This window comes from Siniperca chuatsi, linkage group LG20 (assembly GCF_020085105.1).
Source record: "Siniperca chuatsi isolate FFG_IHB_CAS linkage group LG20, ASM2008510v1, whole genome shotgun sequence".
NCBI classification, from domain to species: domain Eukaryota; kingdom Metazoa; phylum Chordata; class Actinopteri; order Centrarchiformes; family Sinipercidae; genus Siniperca; species Siniperca chuatsi.
In genome coordinates, this window is record NC_058061.1 from 17,501,984 (window position 1) to 17,515,017 (window position 13,034).

Consider the following 13,034-nt stretch of genomic DNA (forward strand, 5'->3'; position numbering starts at 1 on the left):
CACACACAGACTACCATTAATAATCCGGAAAAGGGCGGGGTTTGTTCATTGAACACTGAGCATGCGCGGGTCTATTCTCGGTCAAGCAGCAGTGGAAATGTGGGTGCTGGACTGAAGAAAGGGAACACTTCTTCCACACACTCAGTGATGAATTATTTGTTTCTTCCTGTCCTAACTGTTTAGTCAAATTGTGTGGGCAACAAATTCTCACCGTAATAATATTTGGTACTTTTGTTATGTTATATTGTCCTTGTTCACTGAAAGAGGGTACTGAAAATAACTTCAATTTAAAAGATTTTCATATTGTTCCAAGGACATTCAAGGCCTCTCCATAGACCTTTTTCATCATGGACAATAGCTACTATTGAGGTCAATTTGAGGCTTTGATGACTATTATTGCACTTCCTTAAAGTTGGGGCACACACAAGAAACACATTAAAAACAACAGACTTGTTTGACCCTGCCTGCCTAGTCAATGCGAATGTCTTTCAAACTCCAGATGACATCATTAGGGTTATTTTTTCAGACTCCAGAGCCATAGAGGCATTATACAACTGTTTTCATGGGCTAAATAGCACTCCTCATTACAAGTAAACTGACATTTGTGTGCAAAATCAGTGGAGTGTTTCTTTAAGAGAAGTTTACATTCAGCAATTATTTTTCAATCGACTCTCAGATGGTCCGGGACAGGTGTGCTTACTGCTCACTCCCCAGAGTCAGAACTAAACACAGAGAAGCAGCATTCAGTTTATATGCACCACCAAACTTGAGATCTGCTCCAACTCAGTTCTTTAAAATCAGGTCTTAAAACCTTTCTGTTTGTCACTGCATTTTATTAAGTCAAACTTCGGACTCTTCTTTCATATGCACTGCACTGTAGGTGCACTGTAAATTTTATTGTTTAATTTGTTTTACTCTTGTTTAGCTTATTTTAGCCTCTATTTTATTTTGTTTGACTCTTTTTAAAATCATATTTATGTCTTTTTATATTGTCTTCTTGTATTGCCTTGTGTTAATAGCTTTTATAAATGCCTTTTATGTCTTATGTAAAGCACTGTGAAAACAAATACACTTGTCCTCAACTGCCCATTGTATAAAATGTGTAAACTGAAATTTCAAGGGGTTAAGGGGTAGATGCCATTGTAAAATGTATATGTGGTGGAAATATTTAAAAAATCAAACATATTCAGTATCAAATAATAAATATGAATGGTCATATCGATTGAAACATACTATTAGAAGTCTGTATAAGCTGTGTATATCTTTATTGATTCAGAAAATATACACAAATATCATAGTAATAAAGTTGAAGCATGGTAAAGCAATGTACAAGACTTTAGACAGCTCATTCCCATCAGTGACATCCGTCCATCCTGACAGTCAAAACACTGCTTTAAGTATTTAACAAGAACCTTTCTGTCATTGCCTGCCACTGTAGAAACCAAAACACACACTTACGGCAGACTCTAAAGGTTACTGGTAAACATTTCTGTTTCACTTGCCCAAGGGCTGTCAGGGAGTAAACAGTCCTCTTCTCTCCAGCCCCATCTTTAAATAATCTGTAACATTCTGGCAAAAGGTATCTACACATTTTACATGTATTACAAAACGAAAAAAAGCAAAACAAAAATACAAATGTAACACCAGACTTGTTCACCACCAGGATCTTATAACTTTCTCAAGTCTTTTCACACCTGAAGTTACAAGCTGGACTAAGGCTATATCATATCATACAATCCTCATGGCTCTCCCTTTTATTCTGTCCTCAACTCAAAGCAGTCCTCCTTCTCTTTCTTCTTCTCTTTGCACATTCAATGAGCATGTTTTCCTTGTCAGAGGTAAGACAGGAACAAGTGTGCTGAAGAAGAGGACGTTTTAATTAGGGACTAATCCTCCGTTATAAGTCATGGGTAAAACAGTTACTTTTGCATCCCTCCTTTCCTCCGACTCTCTAAAGCAAAGCTAAAGGCAAAAAAAACATTTAAGACAATAACACACAGACAGATACTGACATTTATTGACAAAAAGCAGCCTCGCTCGCATCCACAAATTCACTCTCTCTCATTAATTCCCTTCCTCTGATCCTCTCCTTGCTCCATTTTCAAGCATTCTCCTGTCTCATCTATTGCAGCCCTGAATACACTTTTGTTTTGTGTTCGTCTCGATAGCTGTTTACACATTTATTTATAATCAAGAACACCATAAGCAGCGGATGTAGCTCTCAAAAGTTAGCGGTTGATGGTTAATTTTTTTAATTTAATCGCATGTGTAAACCACAGAATAACTGAAACTTTGTCCATTTTGTGCACTTTGATGTTTTTTGCAAGTTGAACCTCTGAGTCGATGGGCAGGTGAATATGAGTGAAGAAGGGGCGGCACCTGTGTGTTGTTTCACCCACCTCCCCCTCTGGCCGCACCCCGAAAAGCAGTACCAACCAGTTCCAGCCAAGAGTTTGTTTGTCTCACTGGTTTCTATCATCTCAGCATTCCTTCGGCTCTTCCTGGTCACCAGTGTTCACACAGCATACTGACAGACACACGGATGGCCTCGGCCCCGCTTTTAAGGGCCCGCAATGCCTCCTCCTGCTCCTCTTGTCCACCTCCACTCATTCATGTATTCATTCATCCATTTGAAAAGTAAGGGGTACTTGATACCCTGCAGCTGCTGAACCACAAGACACAAGACAAGGAAGATAATGTCACTTTTTGGGTTAATGTATGGATAAATATACAACAAATCCCACGAAAAGATGAAAACCAACAATGCATTAGTCTGTCTCTCAATACTTTCTAACTTCCTTAACCTGTCTGTGGCCCATTGGTTCCTACTGAAGACATTCATCTTTAAAATAAGGTCACAAATATATTCTTTCATCTTTAAATAAGGCTAAAACAGCTGGTAGTGTTTAGCAAACATTACTCAAACAGGAGTAAATAGTGCATTTGTTGGGGACTACTTTCATCAGCACATTTGATGCGCTAGTGAGTATTTACAGCAGCAGGATGGTGTTTGTGGGATTGACTCAAAATAAACTACTGTGTGTGTGTGTTCATGGTAATGAAGGAACATGTCACCCAGTGCAATAGTGTGGCTCATTGATGTTTTTAATAGTTTCTGGACAACAATGGAGCTCTATGGCACAGAGTAATAAGATATATTAGGCTTTGGATACACAGACAATACTTGTTAGTGGGATCATTGTTGGTTTTGGTGGGGTCATCAAGAACAAAAGACATGGATAGCAGTTCAAGCATACTGTGTGTGTGTGTGTGTGTGTGGGGATGTCCATACCTGCCACTGACCTGTAGGCCAGCCAGGAGGAGCTCACTTTGCCAGATGTTCAAATGGCACACTGACCTGAGTGTGGAGGGAAAGACGAGAAGCTTGAAGCAGATCAAAGCAAGAAGACAGAAATCTGAAGAATACGCGGTATTTAAAATTTGAGCTCTTCCATGACCAAACCCTGTAAGCTTTCTTAGTTCTTGATTTACCTCCTGAGTTTAGTTCTTTGGGCTGTTTGGTCACGAATGTGGCTATTTGTGATCTGTTAGCAGTTTCACAGGGGGTTTTCTTCTCACGAAGGTTGTTGCTAGCAAACAATTCAGATGACAGGTTGACCCACAAAGAAACAGAAGCAAACACTAAAGATCTGGACCAGGAAGAGCAGTTAAAATCAGAAAACCACCACAAAGTCAGGAAATCAGGGGACAGCTACTGAATAGAACTGAACTATCTACAACTGTCAAGATCATAGGAGGATAATATGCTAATGTCCTTGTTTTGTCTACATCATAGTTAATTTATGCTAATTCAGACTGTACAGAGTATGTAAGATTCTTTGAATAGTGATGTAAAGACACAGCACAATCAGACTGGATATTTAGAATGGCTGCTGTCATTACTGCAGGATTCAGACGTGATCTCTAATAAATGAAGAAGCACTGGAGAGTCCACTTTCAAATTATAAAGAGGCTTTGGGACACAAGGATCCTGCCTTGGTGGATTAGTCTATTCTGTGTTTATATCATGTCAGACTTAAACTGCACAGTAACAAAAACTCTTGGTGGTGGTAATTATGAGTAGATTATGTTACATGTTGCATAACAGAGAATCCAGCTGTCCAAGGTAATGAAAATTCTTCTGATCCATTTTATTCACAAAAAGCAATAAATGCTACATAAGAAAAGAGAGCAATATTTGCTGCAGTTTTTATTTATGGTTGCGTTTTGTACATTTCTAAAGTAACACGACTAGGAGTCTACAGCCATGCTAGCCACTCTGTGAGGTTGTACTTAGGCACAGCAGTGCCTTGAGCTAAATGCTAATGTCAGCTTACTAACATGCTCACAATGACAATGCTAACATAATGATGCTAAACAGTTATAATGTTTACCACGTTGAGTGTCTATGGACAGAGGGTGTCGTATGCTGTACAGATTGTAAAGCCCCCCTGAGGCAAATTGTGATTTGTGATATTGGGGTATTTAATTGACGTGACTTGACTTGACCATCTTAGTTTAGCATAGTACCATTTGGTAATTAGGAATAAACACAAAGTACAGCTGAGGCTGATGGGAATGTTATTAGTTGTGCAGGTATTTGGTGATAAACCAAAGTGTTGGTCAAATTGAAAAAAAAAAAAAACTAAAATGTGAACTTCATGGTGGCAGTACAGGAAAAGTGAGGTGATCACCAAAGTCAGCACTTGCAATTTGCACTTGTGATGAAAGGGACTGTTTGTTAGTACCGTGTTCTATGAACTGCCACCTTAATCACACCTTAACACTCTCAGCTGAAGCAACTGATGCGCATAAAACATGCAGCAACTCTCTTCACAACAAAGTCTCACTGAATCTGTAAAGCCCCAATCTTCCTACCTGCGACGCAGTGATGCGTGATTGGTCGAGGCGTGCAGTGAGGTCAGAGGAGGAGACGTTGGCCGGGGCCCCGCGGTGAAGCCTCATGGCCACCTTCCTCTCTCGCTCGGCTCGCTCTGCTCTCCCCGCCTGAGGAGAGCGGTTACCTGCACACGCACGAAGACACACGCTTGAAATGAAAGCCTTCACTCTGTCACAGTTGTATCTCACAGTTACTTCCAAACATCTAAAACCACAACCAGCATCCTGACCTGACTGCTGGACCCCACGTGTGGCCGGGTTCAAGGGAGCAACATCTGCCTCGTTCCTGACTCTGTTGGCTGCTGAAGGGTTCGGGCCAGGCGGCAAAGCTCGACCTCCAGCTCCTCTTTGGCCTCCTCCTGCTCGCTCCTCCCCCTCTTTTCCCTCCCTCCTCTCCCTCTCTCCATCCTCTGTGGTCCTGCTGGCCCCCTGAAACGCAGAGGAACAGTGCAGATGTGAATGTATGCTGGAGAGGAGAAAAAGGACACATAATGGAAATGGTTTTTGGACCTGCAAGCTGGAGCTAGTTTGCAAAAAGCATGTCGCTCACAGCGGTATGAATTCTGGACGAGCCACTCACAAACTTGAGCATGTTCCAGTCAAAAACGTAGTCGTAGGAGAAGCCCTGTCTGTGGAAAAGGTTCCTGAAGAGCTGCCTCAGATATGAGTAGTCTGGCTTGTCATCGAAGCGCAGGGAGCGACACAAATTCAGGTAAGTGGAGAACTCAGCTGGGAAACACGAGAGAGAAAGAGAAGTGGCTTTTAAGCAAAGACAGGTGAGGTGTTGAACCTTTTTAGAAAAAATGTGACAGAACTATTGCAAAAGCCCTCTTTTAATTGGCCTTTCAACTGGTATCAATTTCTGTTTCTCTTTACTTACAGGGGTATCCCTTGCAGAGCACCTCGATGGGGGTGGACATTTTCTTCTCACTGATGCGTTCATACTTCTGCCTCTTGGTGGCAGCCTTGAGCCCCTGCCAGGGCAGAGAGCCCAGGTTGAAGTACATGAGAACGTAGCCCAGAGACTCCAGGTCGTCTCGCCTCGACTGCTCTGTGGTGGAAAAGACAGAACGGAGAGAGAGAGTAGAGAGGAGAGTGTGAAATGGCAAAAAAGTTTGAGGGGGGAGAAGAAGAAAAGGGAGAGGATGAGACAAAGAAAGTGGTAGAAAGTAAAAGGAGGAGGACAGAAAAGGAAATGAAAGGAAAGGAAAGGAGGCTGCAGTTCTGAGAATCCAGTCCTGATCAATAAACGCTCATATTGCAACATATTATACTGACATTCTGCTGTGAACACACACACAAACCACACTGGGGTTAGCAGAACACACACATTCACACCTACACGGATATCTAGGCCACCCTCTGCGTGTATGCTGTCTTACCGATGCCCAGATGGGTGTTGATGGAGGCGTAGCGGGCGGTGCCGGTGAGGTTCTTATTCTCGCGGTAGGGGATGTGCTGGTGCGTTCGGGCGTCACGGTATTTCTTGGCCAGGCCAAAGTCGATGATGTAGACCAGGTTGCCCTTCTTGCCGAGCCCCATCAGGAAGTTGTCAGGCTTCACGTCTCTGTGGATGAAGTTCTTGGAGTGGATGTATTCAATCCTACTGATCTGGAACAGAGAGATGGGGAACAGGATTTAGTTGGGATTAAAGGAGAGTATTAGTGGTCTTGCATGTTGTAGCCCATTAACAAAAAAATGCCATTCATAAGAGTATACTATGTGCTTTTAGGTTTACCACCGGGTCGTTTCATATCGGTATGCAAAGACAGTCAATATGCAGAGACTTGAGACACGAAATTGGTCATGATGAACATTTCTTTGCCTTAAAGGGGTACTCCAGCAATTTAGCATTGTACTTTCATATAGTTGGAGGACTCACAACAAAAACAAAATGGTCATAATCAAAGCAGTAGAGGGCAAGATACAGTATCTTGACTTTTAGTCCTGATTACGGGTTAAGTTTCAAAAACACAATCCTACTATTCCCATAATGCAACTCAATAGGGTCTTTCGTTAGACCCTCCCTGGCTGATAAACGCCCACGTCTTACACCTCAAGTTCATAACGCAGGCTTTCGTTAAAAATTGTCTCAAGCAAAATTCAAGATACCCTGATGAAAAATTGACTGATCGTATGTTTGAAAATTTGACTCTATCTATCTTCAGGTTTTCAGATTAGTGAGTCATTTGGTCTGAGCGTCTGGCAAACAGTTACTCCTTTTCAGATAATCAATTAACTTTACTGGTGCTGTGAGTCTTTATATTCCCATAGTTAGAGTGTTTAGTGTAAAACTGAACGTGAGTTTTAAAGGCCACAAGTCTCATTGCCCAGTGAAATAATAGTTGAGTCACTGATATTGATCAATAATTCTGTCAGATTGTCTGCAGATATATAGAGGTCATTTTATGTTATGGGACAGTTCAAATCTTAGTTATTGCCCCTTTAGAGGAGAAGAGAGGAGAGGAGAGATGTAACAATGACAGCAGAGTGGCTAAGAGAAAATGGGACAAAAGAACAAATGTGCCAGTTGTAGACTAAAGAATGACATATGAGGGATTAAAGAGGCTCATAAAAGACACCACAGGCTGACCCCTGCGACAAGGATTAGGCCGTCTTGCGGAGCTTCCGTGTCCTAGATTGGAATTGACTTTTATTGAGGAGCTGAATGGTGGAAGATAGTGAGGGGATAAGCTTTGTCTCGAGCCAAGAAACAAGCTTCAGAGGTTTAGATGAGAATTATTCTCCGATTTCAAATGATCCATTTAGTTCCAGTCTAAAAATAGCCACATCCATTTATTGAAATCTGTGTAACTTCCCAGCCTGAGGTCGACTTCAATGCATTATGTGCAAGCAAAGGTGCAAGTTTAGACAACTGTAATTGCATAATTTAATGTGTACCTTTCCATTATCTATAACTATCACTTTTTATCTATTGTTTCTCAGCCTTGGGTGCCTTAATGACCCTCTTTATAAAGACGCAATCAACCGTGATGGTGCCTCCAAAAGTGTTCTTCAATTAGCTCATTAGTTACTGTGTAGGGACTGTGTGGTAATTATTGGCTCTGGATCTCAGAACAAAGCCCTGATGAACTATTATGTTTTACAGTGTTGACTGGAGTCAGTCAGTCTGTCTCACCATCTGGTCGGCCAGCAGCAGGACTGTTTTCAGACTGAACTTGCGGGAGCAGAAGTTGAACAGGTCCTCCAGACTGGGGCCTAGCAGCTCCATTACCATAACGTTGTAGTCGCCTTCCGCTCCGCACCACTTAATAGATGGGATTCCCACTGTTGGGAAGGGGGGGGAACGGAGGGTTAGGAAACAGAATGGTGCATAATAGCACAGGGTTGAGAAACTAGGGTATATACAGGTTATAATCCACCAATTTTCACTGACGTGCAATTTGCACTGCAGTTTGCATTTGTACTACTACCGCAACTCAACCATTTATCCATTTCCTAACTATTTTTCCACGCACTCTTAGTCACAACTACTGTTCAGGTGTTATAGTTGACTCAATATGTGGACATATTTTTTTAATCAAATCTAAATTTCTATTTTATCAAATGAGCTACTCTACAATCTTTCCACATACCACCTGCAGAAATACCCCTGGTTGGGAATCACTGCTCTAGACCACCCAGTATTTGGCTTTAGTATGTTGCACATTATAACAATGCATCTGCACCTTGTCCTCAATTATATATTATTATTTTAATTATCACTATGGAAGTATTTTTATATATATTTCATAGTAGCGTATTACTACAGTACATTATTACTGTATAGTGTGGATGTTACATATACTGCACATATATTATATAAACCCTATATACTTTCATATGTAGTTATGTATATTGTATTAATTATTCATAATTATACCTATATGCCTATACTTATATTATAAATAGTACACACATCATGTCTGCCATAATTTTCTGGATTTCTTTTGCACAAATATTTGTACAATTTTCTTATATAATTAATGTACACTGTATTATAGTTGTATTGTAATGTATATATTGTATATAGGTTATTAATGTGATCTCTTTTCTCTATTTATTTATATAATTCAAATAGTTCTTTATCTGCTTTTCTTACCTCTCAGCCCGTCTCTGTGCTGCTGTGAATTTCCCCTCCGGGATCAATAAAGCCTGATCTTACCTTATCTTATCTTTATCTCTCTATCTTATATCTTATCTTATAGTGCCCCTTAAACCCTTCACTGCCTCTCAGTGCCCCCTAATAAAGCCTTCAAAACCCCACAAAACACTTCTCCGTGCGTCGTACCTCCGCCCTGCAACATCTTGTAGAATTTGCTCTCAATGTGGAGCTGTGGATGTTTGGTCTTCACACATTCCAGTTTGATGGCTACTTCCTCTCCTGTAGCGATGTTAGAACCTGATGGGAGAAACGCCAGAGATGTAGTTACAACATATCAGTTATTTCCAACACATAAAGTATTTAACACAGTTCACAAAAACTGGAATATGTGTAATATCTGCTTTTTGCAATTTAAGAAGATAAGTAACAATGTCAGGTTAACACAACACAAAGTGAAAACAGTCCAAATTCTCACCGAGGTAAATATCTCCAAAGGATCCGCTCCCTATCTTCCTCCCAAGGCGGTATTTGTTCCCCACCCTCAACTCCATGGCTTCTGAGCTTTTCAACTCACTGAAGGGGTAAACACACACAAAGCTGTCATCAATCACTGGTGATCAATAAAGTAAAAGGACAGTGGTGCAAAGCTGCAGACTTTAAACTCAACGCTATGAACCCTGGGGCAGCTGTATCATGAAAGAAATTGAAACTGGAAGCTTACAACAAATCGACAGGAGAGATGAGAAACAATGAAAGTGTAAATTGCTGAGCCACAACAGTGACATAGTGCAGCCTGAGTTGAATCACTGGAACGAGGAAGGAATATGTTGCTCACTTCCAGCTATAAAGTGACTTTATGTGACTAAACCCACTGTGGAAGCAACGTATTTTTCAATACACAGGATCTAATGCAACGACCCTGCTCCTATCAGCCATGTTTTGTTGAGTTCGAGTTATTACACCTATTATACAGGACGCGATAATAAACTCTGGTATCTCAGAGGACAACAATGTAGGCCAATAAAATTTTTATAAAGTGTATGGGGGAAAAGGTGAGCGCAAAGAAGAACAGAGCGTGTAGTTGTATAACATGATTTATGCAGAGCTGCAGGGGGGGCTGGATCAGCATCTCACACACTCTTCCCAAAGCACTTCAAGGGAGTCTGGTCCTGTGTACAAGAGATTTGCATAAACTCCCAATTTCTGACTGGAGTCCCCTGACAAAATACGAATGAGTCATGTTTTCCTCACCCAAGCCCTATCTGTCTGAACAGCCATGAAATAGGGACTTAAAAGTGGGAAACAACTGAGGGCTTTTTTCGACAGAGGTTAGGCTTTACAAGCCAGTTTGACATTGCACTAAACGCTGACTAAGTTCATTTTTCTAATCTTAGCTGCATTGTAGACCTACCTACACCCCATCCACATACACTGTGCGGGGGAAAATAAGGCAGAGCAAGCCACTGCTGCACAGTACCAAACCCTTTACCTCAAGTCTGCCCAGCTCATCTCTTCTCTCAGCCTCCTAAGAGCTGCTATAATGTCAGTGTTACAAAACAGAGACCCACTATTGCTGCAAAGGACTGCAAAAACAGGAAAGACATAATATTTTAAGAGAGAGTACTTCATGCAGTTGACCCAGATACCACAAGAGAGGAAATGGGGAAGGTGCTGAATGCAAAAACACACTGTTCATCCCTCACTAACCATCAACTGTGGTAATAATTCCCATAGCCGCACCCTTTATATACAGGTAGGACTCTATTTGTCCAACCCAAACCACCTCACACACACCATGACACACACACACACACAAGCCTCCAGACACCTTGACTAGCCAACATACACCACCCACCCCATCTCCTCCTCACCGGGTTGTGTCAGGCTCCGTGGTTGCCCGCTGGTTCTGTCTCACTCAGGACCCTGGACAGGGACGCAGCGACGCGGCTTCGGACGGCTCATAACCCCGGAGATCTGTGACCTGAACCCCCCCCCACACACTTCCGAGAAAAAGACCCAAAAAATACAGCTGATCCGAGCCAAACAGAGCCCGTCGACTCTGGAAGCTTCTCACTGTCACGATTTTTTGGGGGGAGGAAAAACGCCGAAACCAGACAGAGGTCCTTCTCTCTCTCTTCTCCGGCTGCTCCCCCCCCCCCAGGCCTCTCTCAGTTTACACCATTGACAGTATCAATGATGTCATCCACAGACTTGAAGAGATGCCCGGATTGTCTTAAAGCCGCCGAGCTGCCGCTGCTGGTTTTTGCAGGCATGAATGAAGCGCACCAGAAATCACCCAAACCCCTCACTGAAAGCTGCTACATCATGTGTTTACACCAATACACCATTCTCAAATGAATTCTTTAAGTAATAATGTAGAAAATGAGATAATTATAGTATGGACAGGTCAGTGCTCTGTGTGTGTTACACTAATTGTTCTCATATAGGCTAGGATGCAGAATGTGCATGGACTGACCTGTGTCATGAGTCAACCCCCTCTAGTGGTAGTTCCTACAAAAACGTCTTTCTTTATACCTTTGTACAATGTTAACGTTTGATCATAGGCATGTTTGAAGTGGAGTTACAGACTGTGTATTATTCACTATACAGCAATGACCAACGAACTGTAACCCCATAACAAAAACTACTGATAAGTTATGTTTTGTTGCTTAATACTAGAAGTCTCAAAATAAATGGTTCAGTAAAATATAATTTAAGCATAATCAGTCACAGCCAGGGGTATAAGTTAAAACTGAATAGGGAATGTGTGGAAGCTGAGTTTCTGTAGTAATTTATCACCAGAGGGCGACTTTATCACAGACTTACGGTAACAATGGAGCCTCAAAGTGGAGCCTTCATTAGCTAAACTTGCACAAAAGTAGGCTAATTAATTTCACGTCTGTTGGACTAAAAACTCGTTGCTATAACTAACTATTAATAAAAAGTAGCGCTCAAAGACATTTTTGCCAGCATACATTAGTTTGTCAACGTGTTATGTTGGGTATAGCTTCGCACAGAGCATCACTATACGAGGTGTAGCGCATTTCAATAACAATAAAACGTAACCTGCTGTGCAACAGAAAAACAGTTTTCCTAGCTTAACAGCTAGCTTAATTTGTCATGAAAATATTCACCAGGAAATACTGTTTTCGCTGTATCTTTTAACAGGTTTTCATCCGGAATTTCAGTCCCGTGTTGTCTTCGGCAAGTAATCCACCAGTTTATAGTAGTAAATTGGTTCTCTTCATGCTTCATGGGAAAGAAACTTTACAGAAAAATTGTGAGAAAACGTAAACAAGATCCTGCGCATGCGCCAGAGTGATTTCAAATAATAAACATAAAACCATTATAAAAAAACATTTAAAACATTAAAAAACAAAAACTAATTACAATGTATATTTATAGTTAGCTTTCACTTGGATTTTTGTGTTATTTACTTTTTATATACACAACTATTAAAATTCAAAATAATGACCCAGATAAATTCCCAAAGAAAACCGAAAATAAGCCTATCAGCAGAAAGGTGTGTTCCACCAGCCTGGCTGTGATTGGCTGGTTAAGGTTATCACAACTGCCAAAAACTCTTTTCTAAACCCAGGTCAGCCTGTGTGTGTGAACCTAAATTACTCTTTCCTAAAGCTGTAAATCAGAGGGACACTTTGAACTTGAGGTTATTTTCTGCATTATAATTACTTCATTACTCATTTAAAAATACAGTAAGTTAAAACCGAGTAAATGCGGCATTCACCTTAACATGAACTTCTCTTGAACCGCTAACAAGTATAGGGTACATTTTAAATCTCTTTCGGGTGCAAGAAGTACACTATAGTCAACCAAGTCACTGCTTCATTCACTGTGTATGGAACGATGCTGCATTGGCAGACAGTCCTATTGACTTCACGGTCCCATGGCACATCAATAACATGTGAATTCATAAGATGGCTGACATTTAACCTGAAACAGCAAAGGAAAATGTGCTATGAATACCTGGCATCCTATAGGTCAACTGTTTAACGACTCTGTAGCACAA

General features: G+C 41.2%; 1 protein-coding gene across 7 annotated transcripts; it reads right to left on the minus strand.

The window, feature by feature from the left end:
- Window positions 1-1,248: 1,248 nt before the first annotated feature.
- Window positions 1,249-12,319, minus strand: csnk1e (casein kinase 1, epsilon). 7 transcript variants are annotated; one of them, XM_044178776.1, is made up of 11 exons: window positions 10,860-12,318; window positions 9,480-9,577; window positions 9,191-9,301; window positions 8,039-8,187; window positions 6,282-6,510; window positions 5,780-5,950; window positions 5,480-5,628; window positions 5,130-5,328; window positions 4,879-5,024; window positions 3,304-3,358; window positions 1,249-2,662 (listed from the first exon to the last, which is right to left on the minus strand). In XM_044178776.1, the coding sequence occupies exons 1-10, from the start codon at window positions 10,862-10,864 to the stop codon at window positions 3,326-3,328; spliced, it is 1,290 nt and encodes a 429-aa protein (XP_044034711.1). In that variant the 5' UTR covers window positions 10,865-12,318; the 3' UTR covers window positions 1,249-2,662; window positions 3,304-3,325. The 7 variants fall into 7 exon arrangements, with proteins under 7 accessions (XP_044034711.1, XP_044034710.1, XP_044034709.1 ...); XM_044178775.1 differs by having other exon boundaries at window positions 1,249-2,665; XM_044178774.1 differs by having other exon boundaries at window positions 3,293-3,358.
- Window positions 12,320-13,034: the final 715 nt, after the last annotated feature.

Excerpts from the sequence above, each read along its gene's own strand:
- csnk1e (XM_044178776.1), bottom strand. Across the intron at positions 8,188-9,190 it reads CAAGATGTTGCAGGGCGGAG|TGGGAATCCCATCTATTAAG; the intron begins GTACGACGCACG and ends CCTTCCCAACAG. Across the intron at positions 5,951-6,281 it reads CAACACCCATCTGGGCATCG|AGCAGTCGAGGCGAGACGAC; the intron begins GTAAGACAGCAT and ends TTTCCACCACAG.